General features: G+C 46.4%; 1 protein-coding gene and 1 long non-coding RNA gene across 4 annotated transcripts in view; one reads left to right on the plus strand and one right to left on the minus strand.

Annotated features, from left to right (window-relative positions):
* The window catches only part of LOC121103649, a 12,206-nt gene extending 9,160 nt beyond the window's left edge, over window positions 1–3,046 (plus strand). Inside the window, exon 2 of the long non-coding RNA XR_005835856.1 lies at window positions 1,127–3,046. This is a non-coding gene — a long non-coding RNA (uncharacterized LOC121103649). The remainder of the gene's footprint in view (window positions 1–1,126) is intronic.
* Window positions 3,047–5,747: 2,701 nt separating this feature from the next.
* The window catches only part of TLR7 (toll like receptor 7), a 22,893-nt gene continuing 6,942 nt past the window's right edge, over window positions 5,748–21,698 (minus strand). For all 3 annotated transcript variants that reach the window (XM_040634493.1, XM_040634488.1, XM_008696372.2), the window contains one exon: window positions 5,748–9,576. In XM_040634493.1, the coding sequence (XP_040490427.1) occupies window positions 6,427–9,576 (3,150 nt within the window). In that variant the 3' untranslated portion in view covers window positions 5,748–6,426. The remainder of the gene's footprint in view (window positions 9,577–21,698) is intronic.

Genomic DNA, 21,698 nt, shown 5'->3' on the forward strand with positions numbered 1-21,698 from the left:
TACAGCCAAAGAAAACAAGAGTAGACCAAACAGTGATTGAGAATAGGTAATGAAGGGAAGAGCGAACAAACTGAGTGTCATTCCCTACATGAAAAAATTTTAAAACAGTATATGAATATAGTACATAAAATGTTGTGCATAAAGTTTCTACACAGCAGAAATGGCTAGAAGAAAATTCTCAGATACTGTGTGCTTAAAAAAAAGATTAGAAATATTCACCGTTCGAGAATATACCATCGATCGTATATCTAAAGTAATAAAATAAAAATAATATAAGCTAATATTTAGGGAGCACTAGGTAGATATCACACCCCATGCTGAGTACTTTTCATGGATTACATCACTTAGTTTTACAACTAACCTATGTAGAAGTTAGACTTAGCAATTCTAATAACACACATACATACACACAAAGCCACACACATATATGAACGGATATATAGAAACATATATATATAAGCATGTAAGCATTCCATCATCTTTGACTTGGTTAACTTTGTGGGAAGCGGGCATGGAACGCCCGAGCATCGTGCCCACCCAACGACAGTGTTCCTGAACTCACGGGTCAGTAGGATGAAAAAGACCACTAACCCTCAAACTATCAAGTCTCAGCAGGCTTCAAAGATGCCATTTATGGGCCGGTGGGGTGAGAGTGGTGGCAAGAGAGAATGGTTAGTGGTTAGATAATTCAGAAATATGAGTGGGGGGTACACGGCAAGAGAGGTTGAGAGTGGGAGTGCCGGAGACATACTAAGAGGAATTCTATCTTTGCTTAAACCACAGTGTAACATTGGGGGCCATTGTCTATGATAAACAGAAATGTGTCATAGGGAGAGAGGGCTGCTCACCCAGTTAACTCGGGTTTTTCATCTACACCTGCACTTGCAAAGGGAAATGCATGATTCCCCATCTGGAGACACCAAGCCAAAGCAATGGAAATAAATGGTCAAAACCAGGATTTGATCATCTAATGGTCTTCAACACTTTTTCTATTGTCCTCTCATCAATAAACACCATTTAACGTACATCCCTATATATTTCTGTATTAATGCAATGACTATATGTCGAAATAGCCACAAACACGCTTTTGGAAAGATGATATCTATTTTTATATTTTCTCCCACAGCTCACTATGGAGACCCAGCCAAGGGTCTCAGGAAATGATCAACAGCCAAGAGGTTCCGCTACGTGGCGCTCTGCACCGCATACATAGAATTAGAACCCCGAGCTCGGTCAGTTACCAGGGAAATTATAGCAAAGCGCCCTTTAAATTGTGATCATAAGCAGCTCTATTTGTCAGGACTTAAGGAACTGTGAATCCAGTTGGCCACTTACCCGTCTCTACCTAAATCTGTCCAGTGTTCTTGTCCAAATTGTCTTCACATTTTAGCCCCAGAGCTGCCAATCCTATGTAAATTATAGCCCTCTAAAACAAGTTTCTAGCAATTTAAGTGCAGCTCCACTCCCTAGCAGTGGGGGAAGAGCGCCGAGAGTTCTACACAGAAGGAGAAAGAGAAACTGAGCATGGGGGGGGGGGGAACCCAGGCTTTCCTTGCTGAAGTGACCCCTCTATTAACAGTCCCGGGTGTCCCAGAGGAAGCTGTGGTCCTTCCCAAACTGGGCTCTGCAGGCCAGCTGCGCCAGAGACGCCTGGGCTAGTTTGGGAAATGCAGATTCCTGGGCCCCAGGGATCAGGCTCTCCGGTGTGGAGGCCTGGAATCCACATGGTTTCCAGGCTCCTTAGGTGATTCTGGTCCCCAGTGAAACTGGAGAACCAATTGAGCTGGTTGCACAGAGCCGGGTCAGTTTAGGGTGGGACAATTTCCGTCTTCTGTGACCTTGGGTAGCTGGCTTAACCCCTCTGATCTCACCTGTATCTCTGAGTCAACCCGTTACCTTTAAGATTGAGCTCCTAATATAGACTCACAGAGGCGACGTGAAGATTGAATGGAATAAATGAAGCATCAATTTGCATTCGCTGCTTAAGAAATGTGACTTCCTTCCCTCCTCCTCCTCCACACCCCATTTCATAACGCTGTCCAGGTACCAGGAACCTCATCTTACACTGTTCTTCCTAAGGCCCTCCTCACTCTCTCCTTGCCCTGTCATTCCCTTTGGGGGCCTTGCCCTTGGGAGTGGGAGCCAAACTCGAGATTGTTTCACATTCATGCTCTTCATTCAGAACACGTTTCCTGTGTTCCCTCGACTCAGGGGACCCGCTCTGGGGGAGTTGATTATCTCACAAATCAATCCATCATGATGTGTTAATGGAGAAGAGTCGTGCGTTAAAACAATACCTGGCAGGTTATAAATTAACCGGGTATTTCCGTTCCGATGGTCCACTTGAAAGGCCACTAAATCATGAGAATGCAGGCCTAGGACAGAGAGGTGGGCGCTGGAAACCCTTGTACTTAAGGTGACAGAGTCCTGCTTGGCGGGCTCGCATATGCACCTGGCCCTGGGGGATGTCCCCCTGTCCCGGGGCGGGCGGCGGGGGGGCGGTGCTACAGGTCAGGAGACTAGTTCTAATTTCCAAAACAGCCCGAGTACTCGGCTTAGCAGTGTGGTGTCCTGGACAATGAGCCTCAGTTCGTGGAGGCGTTACTACACTTCTGCTCAAGATGTCAACTCATGCAATTCGCCACGATGAAAGCGCCTGGAAACTACGACCCACCGCGTCGCCGGGGCCAGCGTGAAGGGAAGCAGTCACGTGTATCCTACAAGCCAGATGGGGAGTCCTAGCTGGCTGTGGTTGTCTGGCCTCGACCCTTAGGGTTTGCCACCTTCCGAGCCGTTTGCTGTGTGTGGAAGCAGCTGCCCGCCTCACCCTGCCCACTGGGGGGCTCTAGGGCTGTCAGAAAACTGCCACGAGGCCACCAGGACTTCCTTTCTCCTTCCAGATCCTACCAGACTGTTGCCGGACCATGCTCCTCGTGAGACACCGGAACTCAGACCTCCTCAGTCAGTGTAAGTCCGGGCTCTTCCAAAACATTGAATTAAGAGAAATCTCCAAGAGGGAGAAGGGATCCATATAAATGTGGGGAAATACAACCAGTGAAGCGTCTGGCAAACACGTTAGAAACGGACTACAATCCAAGATGAAGGTAATCTTAAAGGCAGAGGACCAGATCTCATCCAGTTTCTTAGCTCACAGGGTTGAGATTTGAGATAAGATGACAGAATATGAATTTGAATGGGGCAGAGAGTCCGGCCAGGGCCCCGGGGAAGGCTCACCGAGGCAGGTGGGGATTTACTCTGGGTGGTGGGGAAGAGATCCGTTTTACACCAACAGCACACACAAAACCACCGCTTCCAGACAGAAGAATCCCACCTGCAGCCACTGCTCTTTCTCTTCATTCGTGTGCATTACCCGAGGCTCGGCTCGCCGCGGGGCGTCTAAAGCCAAAGGAAACTGAGGGGGAGGGGGAGGCAAAAGAAGAAGAAAGCTGAAACAGCACACTGCCCCCAGCGTAGCGCACCCTCGGCGTCACCTGGGACTCTTTTTTCTTCAACCCTTCCCTTTCACTCGGCGGGTTGGTTGCTTGGTTGGTGGCTTGGTCTCCTGTTCTCTTGCATCACATTAACCCAGTGAAAGGGGTTAATTTTCAGTCCTGGGGTTCTCCAATGCACAGCCCGTTTTGCCTTCCCCTCCCACAAACTGAACCTTATCCCCACCCCCCATTTTAAAATGCAGCCAGATGTGCAACCTGTTTCTGCCATTCCTCCTGGTTAGGAGGAGAAGGCGGAAGTACATAAAAAGCGGGTTTGGGGGAGACGCCTCCCCACAAGGAAGGGCGTGTGTCCTTGCTATGCCTTTAGTTTCCTGGGAGCCCGGGGAATGACACGCCCAGGTTCTCAGGTCACCATCCCCCCACGTGCTCTATACTTTCTGTTTACACTTAAGAGACCATCTAGACCTGGGAGTGTCCAAACAGCTGGAAACAGATGTGAGGGCGGGCCCAGGAGACCCACGCAGGAATGGGGCTATGATCACGCTCCTCCCCTCTCTCCTCTCGAGACAGCAGACGCTTGCTTTGCCTTTTCTCAGCTGTAACACTTGCCTGACCAATTACCCCCCACCCCCGCCTTGGCTTGGCTACCACAGAGACTTGGATCCCCAGTCTCGCTGAGGAACGTGATGTGTCTGAGGAGGAAGGACACAACCTTGCAAGTCCAGGGGGAAAGGAGCTGGGGGCCAAGCCTTGACAGTGGAGTGGGATTCACGGACAGTCGGGAGTCCCTTCCAGAGTAGAGCCCACCAGAGGCGGGTCCGCTGAGCAGCAGGACACTCAGGGCTTTGGAGGGGACCTGGCAGTCATGCGCTCCTGGTAGCCTGAGTTAGTGGCTCCCGTCGCCCAGAACTCCACGGAAGGCCCTCTGAAGGTTCAGAGAGTGACTGCCCAAGATTACAAGGAATTTAAGATGAAAACCATTTGTCGATGTGCTTTTGGTTGTTTCCTACAACAAAGCCTGTACGTAACCTCATGTCAAAATACGCTGCGGTTTCTGAGATGCTTTATTTTCAGTTTCCCTTCCTCTTAATCCATTTCACAAGATGTTTAAGCTGTCTTCAAGTGCTTTATGGTTTATAAATCACCAAAATCGCTTCAACCTTATGTGTTGATGTGTTTTAATCGAAGAAGCTTTATGATGGCCAAGAGCCAAGTTTTATGACATTATTTGTGTTTTCACTGAAGAAGAAGAAAGGCATCTATTAAGTACAATAAAGCTTAAAGATGTTGTCAAATAGTTGGCTCTAGCAGCTTATGTCTTTATTCATTCCAGAGACTGGTTTGGGAATGCGTAACCCTTACCGATTACAAGTCCTTTGGAAAGAATGCATATACTGTGTATTTATTTACAATTATACTCAAAGGAAAACCTTCAGCATTTCACGCATACATAGTATCTCCCAACGAATGCTCCTCTGTAGATAATCGCTCTCATGAAATAAAGCCAAGCGATCGGGTTTCAAACGTTGAACTCATGTGACTTTAGACCCAGTTGAAAGTATGGGTGTCTTCGGTATGCCGTGGTCCTTTCTGTTGCTGCCTTTGAGTAGGAAAGTTGGCGTTCAAGACTGAAGCCTTCTGAGCGTTCAGGTCTGTAAACCTCAGTTTCTCCTCTCCCTTCCGCCTCACTGCAATTTAAACAAATCCATAGAACTGTCGTCCCTGCCCGATAGCTGTAAATACATGAACGTTCTTGGGCTCCTCCTGCAGAGTCCACTATCATAACCATCTAATATTGACGGATCGAGTTGGGAGATAATTACAGATATACGATATTAGGTAGCAAAGCAGTCTGAAAGACCAATTGCATGAGACAATGTTACTTTGGACACAGAACTTTGCAACGCAGATAAAAATACTTGTTTGAGTCGCCTCAGGCTGCTGCGTAAGGAAACGTCATAAACCGGATGACTTAACACACACTTATTTCTCCCCGTTCTGAAGGACAGAAATCCTGGCTCAGAGTGCCAGCACTGTCTGGTTCTGGGGAGGGCCCTTTCTGAGCTGCAGGCTGGTGACTTCTCTTTGTATCCTCGGGCTCGGCGGGAACACAGCAAGCTAAGTCTCTGCGGTTTTCTCCTAAGGCACTGATCCCATTCCCGAGGGCTCCACCCTCATGACCCGATCACCTCCCAAAGGCCCCACCTCCTGACACCGTCACACTGGGGGGTTAGGATTTCAGCATCTGAATTTGGGAGGGAACATTCAGTCCATGACAATATTTAAGCAGTATAAAGGCAGATCACTTCAATTTTTTCCATGTGTAAGTGGACATAGTCCACATAGTCCATCAGTGGTAAAGATGTTTTTCACTATTTCCACACGGAACCCAGCAACAGGCCCAAGGGCAAAGAGAGTGGCACCTAGGCAACCACCCGTCGGGAGTCAACGCTCGATCTGCACAGAAGGGGGCACTGGGTGACACGGAAGCCATCAGTTGGGGAGCTGACTTGTGTTTTCATTTCACGAAGTCTGGTACATTGTAATGTCACATACGCAGACCCTGAGCATCTCTTACCCTGTTGCTAGACACACCAGTACTTGTTACGGGCAGAAGTGCAATTCTTGTCAGTATTTCGAGATTGTGTGTATATTTAATAATCACAAGAGAATTACGGGAGAATGAGAGCCTCGCGTCCTCTCCTTGCCGCCATCCTCCCAATAGTATCGATCCAGGAACAGAAAGGAGAGGCTCAAGTGCAAATGGAGTCCCAGAGAGTTAAGAAAGATGACTCGATGCATTATATAAATTCCATTGTTCCAACTCCTTTGTCACTGTGACTCTCCTCTCTGATTTGGACCATCCCGGTCTTAGAGAGTTGAAAAACACCCTTTTAGTGAGACATAGATCAGAAAATCTAGGCAGCCAAGCTTCTCCTTGGTAAGTTAGGCAGTCCTGTTTTGCAAAGAAGGCCTAGACCGTCTCTTTGAACACCTGACTATAGGTCACATGATTGTCTGTGGCCAGAGCATTTTTCAGACACTGCCAGAAGTATGGGTGAGCCTGTGGGTTTGTCGGCCATTCAAGGACAGAACTCTTACAGAGCCTCTTCCGGACCTGGAGGAACTTGGATTTCTGAAGGGGCTTCTCAAGGAATATCAAGATGATGACGTCCACTTTTTCATCCATGAGCCTCTGATGGGACAAGTAAAATGCTATCTTAAAGTTCTCAGTCTTCGCGTACTTGTTTGTCATCACAAACACCGTCTTTTTGCTAAGCTGTATGCTCTGGGAAAGGTTTTCCAGAACCGGCTGCCCTGGTAACCAATCCCTTTCCTCCAGACATAAATTAAAATGTTTCTCTCTTGGGTCTTCCAACTTGGCCACCAGCTCATCCAAAACCCATTCTGTCACCGCGGGATCTTTAGTGTCATATACAACAAAAGCATCATAGCAAGAATCCAGGGATGTCAGACGCCGATACCCCTTTATTTTGGCCTTACAGAAATGGTAGCTATACCACACGTCCCAGAAGTACAGGTGGTTTGCTGTTGTAATCACCATCAGAGAAAGAGCCACTGATAGGGAAAGTGAGAACAGAATCAGGTTAGTCAGATCTAACTCACAGGTATACAGATCCAGAGAGACTACACTCTGGCCCTTGTGTGCTCCTGGCCCCACACAAGTCACATCCGTGGCCAAGTAAGGAATGGTCACCTCCGTATGGTTAACCCACCAGACAAACCACACAGCATCGCAGGTGCACAGAAACCGATTGTGATGCAAAAGTAACATCTCCAGATTGTTGAGGACATTTTCTGGAAAACTAGTCTTTTGGATAATCTGGATTTTATTTGAGCTGAGGTCCAGATACCGCAACTGGAAAGCGTCTTGTAGAAAATACTTTGTCAGATGCCTGATTTGATTATACTTAAGAATCAGTTTCTTGAGGCTTCTGGAACAGTTGTATAATCTCTCAGGGACAGTTTTCAGCTCATTGTAGCTGAGGTCCAAAGTTTCTAGATTCTTCAGATACTGGAGTCTTTCCCAAGTGAAGGAATTGAGCCCATTTTTGACCAAGGAGAGAATCTTTAGATTCGGAGGCATGCCGTCAAAAACTCCAGAGGGCAAGAAAGTCAGAGAATTTTCAGAGATGTCTAATTCCTCTAGATTCCGCAGATTCTTGAAGAATTTTAAGTATCTGTTATCACCATCTCTCCATAAAACATCCAAATGATTTCCTCTGAATTCCAGAATTCGAAGAGACTCGCTCTCCATGGTCCTGCTGGTGGAGGTAGCGATGTCATTGTAGTTCATCATCAGTTTCTTCAGAACTTTCAGGTTCTTGGTAAAGTTTAACATGTGAGTGATTCCTTCTGATTGAAAGTAATGGCTGTTACTGCTTATATCGAGAACTTCCAGGTTGTGCAGCTCCTCAAATGCTGTTGAGTAGAGTAAATCAAGCCGGTTGTTGGAGAAGTCCAAATATTTCAACTCCACTAAAGGCTGAAATTCACTGCCATTGAGAGTTAGGCCAATGGTATTTCCTGACAAATTTAGGCATTTTAGGAAAGAAAGATGCTGAAAATCAGAGGACTTGATAAAAAATATATTGTTTCTACTTAGGTCCAAGGTCTGCCCATACGTGTAACAATCTTTATTAAAAGGCAAGAAAGAAGGAGTGTCTTTGTTTTTGAACCGGCAACTCCTTGCGTACTCGTCGTATTTGAAATAATGTAATGTTTCGAGGACCTGGGGTGCATGACCTTCTACAGAAGTTCTGGTGCTAGAGCAGAAGCCAACTTCGCTTGAATCTCCTGAAGGTGATATTTTGTTCATTGAAAGATCTATGACTTTCAATGTTTTGAATTGTTCAAATATGCTGAGGTCCGCAATTTTTATGAAGTTAGTGCCGAGATCAAGAACTTCAAGATTGGAAAGACTCCGTAACGGGGAAAGATTATAGCTGCTCAACTCCTTAAAAACGTATCCTTTGATCCGCAACACTTTCAGGTTTTTCAGTGAAGAAAATGCATCTGACAGATTCAGAGCTGCACGATAGACCTGAAGTTCATAATTGAAAGACAGATCCAATTGGACAAGGTCGTGAAGAAGATACAAAAATTTGGCATCCCCAATTTCTTTGGCCAAGAAATTTTGGGAAAGATCCAGCTCCTTCAGTTTTTTAATGTTTTTAAACCATCTCTGGGGCACATGCTGAAGAGAGTTACTGTGCAGACGTAACACTTGTAATTCTGTCAGTGCATCGAAAGCCGATGGGTGGATCTGTAGGGGAGAATTATTTTCACAGGGTGTACAAGGAAATGGGACATTGTAACAACGGGGGCAATTTCCGCTTAGGTCAAGAAGTTGCAGTTGATAGAGGTTATTAAAATCCTCTTCTTGTATTTTTACGATGGCATTGTTATAAAGATAGAGTTCTGTTAGAGTAGATGGCAAAGTAGTAGGGACACAGGTGATATTGTTATCTTTTAGGGAGAGCAGTTTTAGATTTTTCAGACTTAGAAAAGCATCTTTTTCGATGAAAAACGAAACGTTACAAGGGTTGCGAAAATAACAGTTTTGGCCCAAGTAGAGCTTTTCTATGTTGGTCAGTTCTGTTAGGTTATCTTTCATGATAGAAAAGATACTGTTGGCCTCAAGGCTCAGCAGCTGCAGGTTGGGAGGAAGACCTTCAGGTATTTCTAGAAGCTGGTTTCCATCCAGATAAAGGGATTTCAAATACGTGAGTCTACTAAAGCTTCTGGGTTTTATCTGCGGCCTCCTGGGGCACAGATGGTCTTTGGGCCCCAGTCGAACAGGTATACAGTTGCATCTGAAATCGATCTCTACGAGATAGTCCAGCTGGTGGAAGGAGGCTGGGGAGATGCTGGGTATGTGGTTAATGGTGAGGGTGAGGTTGGTGACATTGGTGGGGATACCTCCAGGGATTTCCGTCAAATGCTTGTCCGTGCAGTCCACGATCACATGGGCCTTCGGAGCATCCAGACTGACATCACAGGGCAGAGTTTTAGGAAACCATCTAGCTCCAAGGAGTTCGGAAATTAGGGTTATGTTTAAAAGGACAAGGAACTGTCTCTTCAACGTCCACATTGGAAACACCTGAAAGTATAAGAAAGAACAAATCACCATCCCTCGAAATCATTCTAAAATACACCAAGAATCAGATTTGAAATTTCCCATCTGCTGCCTCTCTTTTGCTACAGTTTAAAATAAACAACCTGGGTCTTATTCTCAATTGCCTGAACAGTATCCCCCACCCCCCATGACTGTACCTGCCCTACTACGGAGGTTCATGATAATCGAGTTACGCATTTAGCTTTTAGCATGTTAGCTTTTCGGTTTCATAGCTTTGAAGGTGGTAGAAGCAGCATTTTCCCCGTCACTGTTATTTAAAACAGTACAACGGAGGAGCTATCAACTAGCTGCCAAAGTCTGAAATTTGCAGAAGAAGGAATATTAAAATGAAAATATATTGGGGAGAATGACACATTAAGACGTTAGTGCGGGGCGCCTGGGTGACTCAGTTGGTTGAGCATCTGCCTTTGGCTCAGGTCGTGATCCCAGGGTCCTGGGATCAAGCCCCGCATCGGGCTCCCTCTTTAGCGGGGAGCCTGCTTCTCCCTCTCCTTCTCCCCCTGCTGTGCTCTCTCTCTCTCTCTCTCTCGCTCACTCACTCTCTCTCAAATAAATANNNNAATAAATAAATAAATAAATAAATAAATAAAATCTTTAAAAAAAAAAAGACTTTAGTGCAGTTACCGTTTGCTTGTTAACAAGCCCGCCCTGGTATGCGTTACAAGAGGCTTTCACAATATTCAAGCCCCTTAATATTCTAAGTAGAAAAATTAAGAGATCCGTTATCCCCATTTTACAGATGAAGACCTAGCTCACCAATAGTGGCTGATTTGCCCGAGGACACTCACTGCCATTTAGGCGCTGCCACTCTATGAGCTGGCTTTCCTCTTGGATTGTTTTTGGAAATCCGAGATGATTTGGGGATGAACGTTCCCCTTACACATTGGCTTCACATTACGTACATTTGGAAAGGAGAGAGCAGAGAGTCAGGGCATGGCCTCGGTGAGTCCTGACTGATCAAAGATGATATTTATGGGAGTGAAAGGAAGGGGGGCCTAGTAATAACTGCACTAAAACTATAGGCAGAAAACCAAGACTCTGTCAGGCAAACTGGGACATCCTGAAACCTACCCAGAATGGTGATTCTTGGGCAACCAGCTTTACCATGAGAGACAATGGGGCCCTGGGGAGAAAGACCTTAAAAGGTAGTATGGGGAATACTGAAGAGCTTTGCTAGTCACCGTATGAACTTGAACCAGCCCTGCCTTGGAGGGTGGTTTAACCAGGGACTTGCCCTCAAGTTTCAGGATTTCTACCAATATTTTACTCCAGAGCACTGGCTTTAGCTTAACTAGTGCTAATCCATGGAATGATCTAGTCTGTATCTCTACAACAGGTTTCTAGATCAATTAATGCTTTTGTCCTCCCAACTGACTCAATCAGCCAACTGTGCTGATATCTAATAAACCAAATGTCTACTTCCCTTAATTCCTCTAATAGAAAGGTAACTAAGCGAATTCTCCCTCAGCTTTCTTTTTCTCTAATGCAAGGTGCTTCAGAAGGATCTCGAGAGGAGCTTCTTCATACACCTTTATATGCCTACAATTCGTTGAGGTTAGAAGTACAACATTATCGGGGCGCCTGGGTGGCACAGCGGTTAAGCGTCTGCCTTCGGCTCAGGGCGTGATCCCGGCGTTATGGGATCGAGCCCCACATCAGGCTCCTCCACTATGAGCCTGCTTCTTCCTCTCCCACTCCCCCTGCTTGTGTTCCCTCTCTCACTGGCTGTCTCTATCTCTGTCGAATAAATAAATAAAATCTTAAAAAAAAAAGAAGAAGTACAACATTATCTTTTTTTTTCCTCTTTCACCACCTTGTCTCCTCTTCCTTCTCATCAAAACCATTCACTGAGTCCAGTTGACGTTCTTCACGGACCTTCTTGACAGCCTCCTTGCTTTGCCCTTTAAGCTGACACGATTTCACCTGAGATGATTCCACCCTCGGTCCACTCTAAAACCTCATCCTCGTCCTTGGGCCCTCGCTCTTTGAATCCACCCTAACCATTAAACTTCCCAAACATTAATCAGATTACATTACTCTGAAGTCTTTAAAATGATTTTCTTTTTTTTCTTTTTTTACAGAATGAGTCCTAACTTTTTATCATGGCATCCCACGTCTTCCATAATTTGTCCCCTATCTACTTGTCCAGGCTGACCTGGTACACTGCCCCTCCCAGCTTCTCTAGGTCACTAACCCAAGCCCAGTTTGTAGTTCCCCGACTTGCAAGTCCTTTCACCTGGACTACTCTTTTTCTACCATTTCCAGCCACCAGAATTCTAGTTACCCTTTAAGGTTTTACCCCCCAATCCGGAGCATTTAGGTCCCTGGGAAGATACAGCGCCAGGCCAGGGTGTACAGGAGGCCCTTAGGTAAATATGGTCTATCTCCCTTGAGCATCAATCATACTCAAAGATTAAGCAGAAATGTTCATCGCTCAGGGGAGAGGGGTTGGGTCAAGATGGGAAAAGGAGAGAAACAGAGTGAGCTATTTTTATGGTCCCTGATTATAGGATCCCAGCCCCTGGACCCCATCTCCAGCTATGCTTCTGTCAGAAGATATGATGGGTTCATGAACCCTGGTATCAGATGGTAATAAGTAACGCTGTTAAGGGCGTTACTGTGGCCCTGGGAGATGTGCTGTATTCCAAAGGGGGCCAAAATGAATAAAAGACAAATCATCAACCAGGTGCCTTCTTCTGATCCCACTCCCACGAACTAGACGAGCTCCTGGGAAGAACTGGGAGGATCCCCGAATTAGCAGAGTTAAAAACATGAAGTGACAGCTATCACCACACGGAGTTTCCAGAATATGCCTGGCTTAAGTATTTCTATGATGAGGGGAAGTGGCTGCTCTAAGATGAAGGCAGTTTAGTTACAGAAAAGCAGTGTATTGGTAAATATTTAACAACCGGCTGTCCTCCCCCAACACACATCTCTGGTTTGTGAAGTCCTGTCTATAGCACCTGCCAGTTCCCACAAGTGCGAGTTGCCACTGCGATGTCACTGAGTGCACAGTTGGGGAGACATGTGCAGAGCTGCTCTGGCAGGCCTGTAGGAGCTGGGTCCAGCAAACCCTGCCCTTAACACACCTGCGACAATGACTGTGACATTTTTAGCCTCTACATATGGACATAGTATGAACCAGGAGGAAAAATTAATCAGAAAGTCTTTTTTTCTCCCTTATTTCTAGACTTTTTCTTGCACCTGTCCACTTTTCTCCTTGTCTACCACCACCTCCTTCCTGCCATTAGCCATTGGGTCTTACCTAGACCACCGCGAGAGACTCCCAACTGCTCCCCCAACTCTCCTTCTCCTCTACAATTCATTCATCAAATGGCACAAGGGCAGTCTTTATAAACCTGAATTCCATCAACTATAATGGCTTCCTATTATACTTTGAATCCTTATTATTGCTTATATCATGCATGTTCTGACTCCAGCCTACTTCCATGACCTTGAACCATCCTTCCCCTACTTTGATCACATGCCAGACATCTGGCCTGTTTTCTGTTCTGCATTCAAGCGGGTCTTGGCACTTGCTGTTTCGTCTTCCTGAAATTATCTTTCTCCTCCTCCCACAGCCTGGTCATTCTCATCCCTTAGCTGTCTGCACAAATCACACATATGCAGACAGACCTTCTCCGGCCCACTTACCTAAATACCCTTCCATGTAGTACTAGTGACGACAGTAACATTTGTTAACTTACTATATTCTGAGCATCAGTTTCAGTGTCTAAATATATTCACTCATTTAATCCTCTTAATAACCACATGTGAGTGGTACTACAGATCCTCAATCCTTACCCAAAGCCTTTGGGGTTAGAAGTGTATTGGAACTAAGAATTTTTCAGATCTTAGAAAGGAATATGATATATGTATCCACATATTATGTAATATTCCTACTGGGGCCCGGGGCGGCATCCCATAATCAAACACACAAAAATTTGTGCAGTGAAACAAAGAATTCTCCACACTAAGTGGGGAAGGAAGGAAGGAAGGAAGGAAGGAAGGAAGGAAGGAAGGAAGGTCGGTCAATATACGTAAGCACGCAAGCATGCGGGCACAGAACCAGCTCGTTCAGTTCAGGTCAAGAGTCACCTCCAAATGAATTCAGGTCATGCGTTTGCCATTGACTGAGTTAGGACAAAGCTTTCAGTCCGGGGATTTTGGAACCGTAGACCTCTATTATTCATTTCCATTTTACAGATGAGTCCACTGAGGTGCAGAGAGGTAAATGTACTCTGTACTAGATTACCCGGCTTTATTTCCTTCCTGGCCCTGAGCACAATCAGAAATTATCTTGCTGGTAGTTTATGTGCTTATGACTTCTGTGCTTATTTGTTTAATGTCTATCCTGCATGAGAAGATAAGCTCTGAGAGAGCAGGGTTTTGTGTGTCCTTGTGTAAAACAATGCCTGGCACTGAATTCGTGTTGCATTATGTTTGCTAAATACATGAATAGGAGAATGAATGCACGCATGAATGAAATAAAGCAAAATACTTCCAACAAATTGCTCCTTGGAGTAGATTGCTTTAGGCTACAGCCCCAGACTTGCCGAGGGATAACATTCTATCTCATCTATTTGCCTGAGGACTCCATGGGGAGAAAGGTTGCAGAAGCTCTGCTTTCTACTGCCCAGTTTAAACCCATCTTCTTCAAGACACTCTCTGGGATGAACCCAGAGAGAAGTATTCATTCCCTCCTCTCATCTTCTACTGCCCTCTGGACTGAGGGTTGGAAGAACCGGCTCCCAGTCTTGGCTTGGTACTCCACTACCCACGTCCGCTTGCGAGGCAGCCACCATGCTCAGCAGAAGAGCCCCCTCCAAGAGAATGGTGGACATGGAAACAACAACACAAGACACACCAAGGACCCAGGCAGCTGTCCAGGACCAAGACAGTGGACCCGGACCAGAAAATTCCCCAACAATTCCTTAGTTAGGAATTGTACCAAGTAACTGGTGAGAAAGAATTTATAAAAAAATATCAGAATTCCGCTGACATATTCATTCTTTCATTTGACAAATATTTATTGAATACCTACTAGGGGCAGTAAACATACAGTCTCTGCCCTTAAAGAGCTCAAAACAGAGTGGAGGAGAGAAAAAAACACATGGATTTAAAATAAAAATGTAGAAAGTTCTTTAGTTCTTTCCAGACAAGATGCTGACACTTGTATATGTGGAGCTTAATTTTACGTTGTTATTTCATGTGGTATTTTCTGATGCTTTAAATTAGTTATTTTTATCATCCTCATCGAGTCTAGAGATTGTTAAATATCTGCCCATACCTTTGTCCCCTTTCTTTCATCTCATAGTGATAGTCTCCATTGATAGTTGGACATGCGCCACTCTGAAAAAAAGATTCTATTTCCCAGACTCCCTTGCAGCTAAGCATGGCCTCGTGACTAAGTTAAAGCCAATGTGATGTGAGAGGAAGCGAAATGTGCAATTTCTGGGCTATGCCCTTAAATGGTGGGGCCGTTCCCCTTCTTCCTGTCTACTTCCATCTGGCTTCCTGTAATACGGGTGTTTTAGCTACCTATCTTGAATTTTGCAAATGAGGAAAATGTGCTAGGGATGGTGAAGCAACAAGGTCGACGACCCAGAGCGCCCAGGTCCTCGCACGATCTCACAGAGCAGAGTACAAATACTGGCTCAGAGCTGCTGACCCCTAGGAGTTTATAAGAAATCACAAGGTTGTTATACTAAGCCAGGGTTAATTGGATTTTCTCTTGTACAAATGCAAACCTACTTTTAGCCAGTGTAGAATTTAGAAACTTGGAAATAAATTGCTGCTCATGAGAGAACCAAAAATATGTGACATCGATGTTATTAGGCTATGGGCAAGACAGATTCAGACATCGGAGGCTGGAAAGCTAGCAACGCATGTCACACCATTGCAAAATGCCTGATAAAACCATCCCCTACGCCATCTTGGAAGGCAGAACACGCATCAACTGTGACTTCTCTTCTTTTGTTTTCCCAATTTTACAGAGAGATAATTAACATACAACGTCGTATTAGTTCAAGGTGTTCAACATAATGGTTTAACAAGCGTGTATATGGTAAGATGATCGCAGTAAGTCTAGTTAACATCCGTCACCTCGCACCGTTGCAATTGTGGTGGTGGTGAGAACTTTTTAGATCTCCTTCCTTAGCGACTTTCAAATATACAATACAATATTGTTAACTACCGTCACCGTGCTGCACAGGACAGCCTCCGAATGCCAACCGGGACTTGTGACTTTACTCTTGGGGAAATGGTTTGGCAAGATTCGGAACGATGATGCATGTTGAGGGCTTCTTACTGTTTTTAGCAGTCTTAGGAGAGGCATGAGCCGCGGCTGAAGTCAGCCATCTGCAAGCAGGGATGGAAGGAAGTACAGCTCTGCCAAGTGAGGTTTGGTCTGCCTACAGCCAGAACTCGAAAGTTGATGAAGACTTCCTTAATCTGGGGCCCTGCAGGGCTGAAAAAGCCTCCTGCTTTACCCCAAATGCAAACAGATGAACGGACAGAGTCAATAGCAGCCTTAAGAGAACGTGTGTGCTCTCGTGCAATTTTCAAGCACTTTCCATTAAGTATTTTCCAGCAGACGATGGAAGCCCGTCCATGGCAAAGAATCTGATTAGGAATGCTGCCTTCCCCTTGACTCCTACAGCCTCTGGGGAGTGGCTGAGGAACATTGACAGAATACAGAATCTTTACACTTAAAATGGTCTGGAGCTGCTCTGTCTAATAGGATAGCCACCAGTCACATGTGGCTCTTTAAATTTAAATTAATTAAAATTAAATGCAATTTTAAAATCCAGTTTCTCAGTTACATTACCCATATTTCAGGTGCTCAAGGGCCATAGTTGGCTTGAGGCTACAGTACTCGTGCATGCAGATACATTGCAGAAAGTTCTAGACCAAGGGATGGCAAACTTTTTCTGTGAAGAGCCAGAGAGTAAATATTTTAGGCAAAATTGAGACGATTATGTGGGTATTTAAATTACCATTTAGAATGTAACTCATTAAAGTTGTAAAAACCATCCTTAGCTCATGAGCCATACAAACACAGGTGGCTAGACAGATTCGGCCCACAGGCAGTAGTTTGCAAACCCCTGGTCTAGACAAAATCTTAGTCTGTATTAAACTTGCGCATAGAATTAACTCAGGAAATTCAATGCAAGACTGCCAAATATGAGAAGAAATTATATCGCCTACAAAACCTGTACGTCTGTTCACATGCCACTAATTTCAACCAACAGCATTTAGCAAACGATTTCATCATCATTGCGATTCTAAGAAATAGGTTTGTTTGCGATGAGGAGAGGGAAATGCAGAGCCTGCAGAAGCGGCCCAAAGTAAGACTCAAGCCATTCAGACACGGAACTTGCACTCTTGGCTGCTCTGTTATACCACCTTTCTAGAAGGCTCCATGTCAACACACCATTTCTCCCTCTGGGTGGTGAACACTTTTAGGTCCAGAACCTTGCTTGTCTTTACACGGGCTCTATCATTACGATGCCTGTCACATAGGGAGCATGAGATCAATATCTGCTGAATAGATCAAGGCTTTGAACTTTCTTAAAATCCCATGGAAGACACATATTGAATGGTCATAAATAGTAAAGTATTCCAAAGGTCGGATTGTTGGCAAGGAAGTGAGGAGACACCAGGAGGGCTTGGGACCTCTAAAAGGAAGGGGTAAAGTGGGAAAGTGCCACAGAAGGAAAGGGGACAGTGGCGGAGGAAGGCCGTGGGAAAAGAAACTTAGAAGGTCCCCTACTCGATCCTTTCTCAGTTCTGTTCCCTTGAACCTGAAACCCCAGTGAGAGCACAGAGCTCATTCGTCTCTCCTGGGAGCAGGCACACCCTATGCTCCATAGTTGAGCCCCAGCCCAGCTGGCCCTTGTGATGCCTGGAACTCCGAGGTACCAGCGAGTTTGCGTTCTACCATCGATGCCAAAGCGAAGATTAATTGCAACAAGAGGTTGGGTTCTGATCAAGCAAAGGAGGGAAAAAAAAACGGACTCAATGAACAAAACCTTTCTAAAATTTTTAAAGAGAAATAATAACCTTTTGAGGCTTCCAAATTTAAAAGATATTCTTGAGAAGATGATTGAAGGATGCGAAGTTTGGGACACCTGGGTGGCTCAGTCGGTTGAGTGTCTGACACTTGCTTTCGGCTCAGGTCGTGATCTCAGGGTTGTGAGATCGAGCCCCGCACTGGGTTCCATGTTCAATGCAGAGTTTGTTGGAGGTTCTCTCCCTCTCCTTCCCCTTCTGCTCCTCCCCCTGCTCGTTCTCTCTCTCTCTCAAATAAATGAATAAAGTTTTAGATGTCAGGTTTTCTTTTATTCCTCAAGTGTGAAAATGTCCCCTTTCAAACCATTGGGAACTACCTGCTTCAACTAATGGTAATAAGAGTTCACTCGACGCCAGAGGGGCACCCGGCTGGCTCAGTCGGTGAAGCATCTAACTGTTGATCTTGGGGTTGTGAGTTGGAGCCCCACGTTGGCTGTAGAGATTACTTAAAATATATGAATAAATAAAAGTCTTCAAAAAGAGTTCACTTGCTGTTGAGCCAGACCTATTTTTTCATGTGATACAAATAATCCACATTATTTTGTTTTGCTTGCTTTTTTGGCACCAACTGCCTAAAGACACGCGCCCTCCAGTAATCTGATTTGTAAAGTAACAGAATACACCACGACATAAGCTCAGCTTTGGCTGCGAATCACAGCTAATTACACGGGCAAACACACTGGGTAAATCTGGATGCTCGATTAGCGAGCTAAATACGGTTAAAATGGGAATGTTTGACTCTGTACGCACAGGTGTTCTCTTCTCAGTAAATCACCTCTTTTTCTTAAAATCGAAAATGTAGAATTCACATTGAACGGTCATCAGTCATGTTTGTGTTTTTAAAACACTGCCTTTTACCACGTGCTTATTACAGGCCAGATGCTGAAGAAGACACGGTATCGATATTCCATCGCTGAGCCCTGACGGTGAAATTGAAAGGACATATAAATATTTCCATCTCACCGATGAAGAGGCAGTGGTCAGAGGGCAACTGAACCAAGAGTCCAACTGCGTGCTGACCAACCTCTTCAAGTGACCTCACACAGTTACAGCAAGTGCACCTGCCTGGGTCTGGGTTTCTTTCCATTTCAGTTCAAGGATTCTGAGCATTGTAATGTTTCCATATTGTGCTATTTAGAGTTTTTGAAAAAGATTTTATTTATTAGAGAGAGAGAGAACGAGCAGGGAGGAGGAGCAGAGGGACAGAGAGAGAGAGAAGCAGACCCCCTGCTAAGCAGGGGAGACTGACGCGGAGCTCGATCCCAGGACCCTGAGATCGTGACCTGAGTCAAAGGCAGACGCTTTACTGACTGAGCCACCCACGAGCCCATAGACTTTAAAAAAAAAAAAAGATTTATTTATTTATTTGAGAAAGAGAGAGAGAGTGCAAGAACATGTGATATCCTCCATTCCTTGAGGGTTTTTTTTTTTTTCACGAAGAACATGTTTTGCTTTTATCTGAAAGACATTTTAAACATTGCAGAGCAAGTATTAAAACCTTACCATAACAGTGTGGAAGGAAACTGTGAAAAATGAACATTTCAACAAGTATTGATTGATACCCGCTACATGCGGACCTCGAGGGAAGGAGGAAGTTGACCGTGCAGCTCTATCCAGGGGAGAAGCGTTCTGGGCAGAGGGACAAGCCTCATGCAAAGGAGGAAGCATGCTGGAATATTCACAAAGATGGCAACAAGACTGGTGTGCCCGGAGCAAGGGGAGGAGAAGTAGGGTAGGAGATGAAGTCAAAGAAGGGGGGCCCCCAGCCCCTCACCAAGCATGCCGGGCCCTGCTGACCATTCCAAGGAAGGATAGTGATTTTCACTGAGTGCCATGTTGAAGACTGACACGGCCTGACCTACGTTTTAGAAGACTCATCCTGGTTGCCATGTTGAGAAGAGACAGAGGGGCGAAGGTGGAAGGACGGAGGCCCGTCAAGAGGCTACTGCAGGATTTCAAGCAACAGACCCAGCTGGCAAGGGTGCAGGTGATGAGAACTTGCCAGATACTGGATCTATTTTGAAGATGAAGCCAAAGAAAATAGGACTTTAAAGTTCTTGGAAGAATGAGGGATTGGAAACAGCAAACATTTCTGGGAAATTTCTTACAAAGGGGAACAAAGACACTGGCAGGCATTCACAGGGCCAGTAGGGTCAAAATAATTTATTTTAGGATGAGAGAAAGAACAGCATGTTACAATGCTGGTGAGAATGAAAAAAAAAAAAAACCCCAAAAAGCATTCATGATGAGGATGACGATGATGATGACGACGACATAGAGAGAAAGGATAGACCGTGGAATGGTGACCCCGAGCAGGAGAGCAGGGAGGAGACCTAGCATACCAGGAGGGAGCCTGGCCCCAGCTAGGAGCAGAAAAATCTCATCCTTAGTGCAAGAGACCACACATTTGTTGACCCATCTCCCATCCTCCTTGGAACCCAGGAAGGCTTTTGTGAGTGTCCCCACGGACAGCAGCAGCAGAAGTGAGGCCACGGGACTTCCAAGGCTGGGGTAGAAAAGGTGATAGGATTTCCACCTCACCCAGCACTCGTTCTCTCTTGATCTCTCTGTCTCCCCGCTTTCTTTAAAGCCCTGAGCCACCGGCCCCGGAAGAGGCCTGGCCACGCTGCAGCGGCCGGGTCGAAGGGCCGCGTGGAACCAGAGACACCCCCCACCCCCAGCAGCCCCAGCTCGTGGCGCCCTGGCGCCCGAGGCTCCCGGCACTGCTACACCGGGCAGCAAGGGAGTTTTCGGGGGAGTCCAGCCCCGGGGAACTGACTTTGAGGGCCTGAGATGCGGAGCCCCAGAGCCGCCTCCCGGAGCCCAGCCGACCCTTGAGCCCCAGGCATGTAAGAGTATAGGGTGGTTGTTGTCTTAAGCCCCAGCGTTTTGGAGCGATCCGTGAGGCAGGGCTGGGGACCGGGCGCGGCGTTCAGGCAGGACGTGTGGGCACAGCAGGCCGGGAGGCGCACGAGGAGAAGGGGGCCCATGGATGTCCTCTGCCCGTGGCTGCAGAGTGCTCGGGGGAGCAGGAAGGGAGGAGAAGGCAGGGGTGGAAGAGAGGGGAGCGGGGGAGAGGGCCCTCCTGGAGGGGGCCAGAGAGAGCGCACGAGGAAATCTGTGACTACCGGTGGCACCAAGGAACCCCCAAGCCCCTCGCCTGTCCGTCTGTAGGTAATTTGCCTTCCCCTGGGGCTCTTGCTCACACAGGTTTGCAGAGCTACACTCTCTCAGCCAGATTCCGCAGGTCGTCTTGACATGGGGATGCTGGTGGCCTGGGAACAATCACGGCCGCGCTCACTGCCGTTCCGTTTCCCAGCCAGCCGGGCAGGAGGCCGCCAGACGGGGCACTCCTGGGGCTTGTGTGTGCCAAGCTTCAGGGGCCCACAGCTCCGGTGTTCCGTGCCTCCTCCAATTTATTTGTAAGATCACACAGCCAAAAAAAAAGCCAAGTGGCCCCGAGTTGAAAAGGGTATTAGAATACGCATTGCTGGTGGCAGGAGTCACCTCAGGCAAGCTGGGGAAGCAAGGGGTCTCATTTCACGGTGGGGATCCTGCGAAGGGCTGGGCTGGGTTCAACCAGAATGGAGGCCTGGCTGGAAAATAATGAGAAAGGGCCACAGAAGACGCTGGGAGTCAGGGAGCAATTGGAAACCCGTGACTCTGAATTCACTAACCTTTGCCACGTTGATACTGAAACTGTGCCCCATGGGGTTAATGAGGTTGAAACTACCAGAAAGCTGAAAGCTTGTTTTTCAGACAACCGTTTTCCCTTCAAGGTCAACTGATGTGGCTCTGGCCTGTAAACCAGCAAGGCCCTATATTCCGTACTGGAGATGAGGAGCCCAAGACCCCACCCTGTGGAAACTGGTTCTCCTCTGGGGCACCCTCTTAGAGCCCCTTCCCCTGGTCCCACAGGGCCCTCTGCTTCATTATAATGTTAGGCTCCAGCCTTGAAGGGCACAGGCTTCATTAACCTAAGATCCCTGTAGGGGCCTGTTTGCTAAGTACCC

Source organism: Ursus maritimus, assembly GCF_017311325.1.
Source record: "Ursus maritimus isolate PB19 chromosome X unlocalized genomic scaffold, ASM1731132v1 scaffold_X1, whole genome shotgun sequence".
Taxonomy (NCBI): domain Eukaryota; kingdom Metazoa; phylum Chordata; class Mammalia; order Carnivora; family Ursidae; genus Ursus; species Ursus maritimus.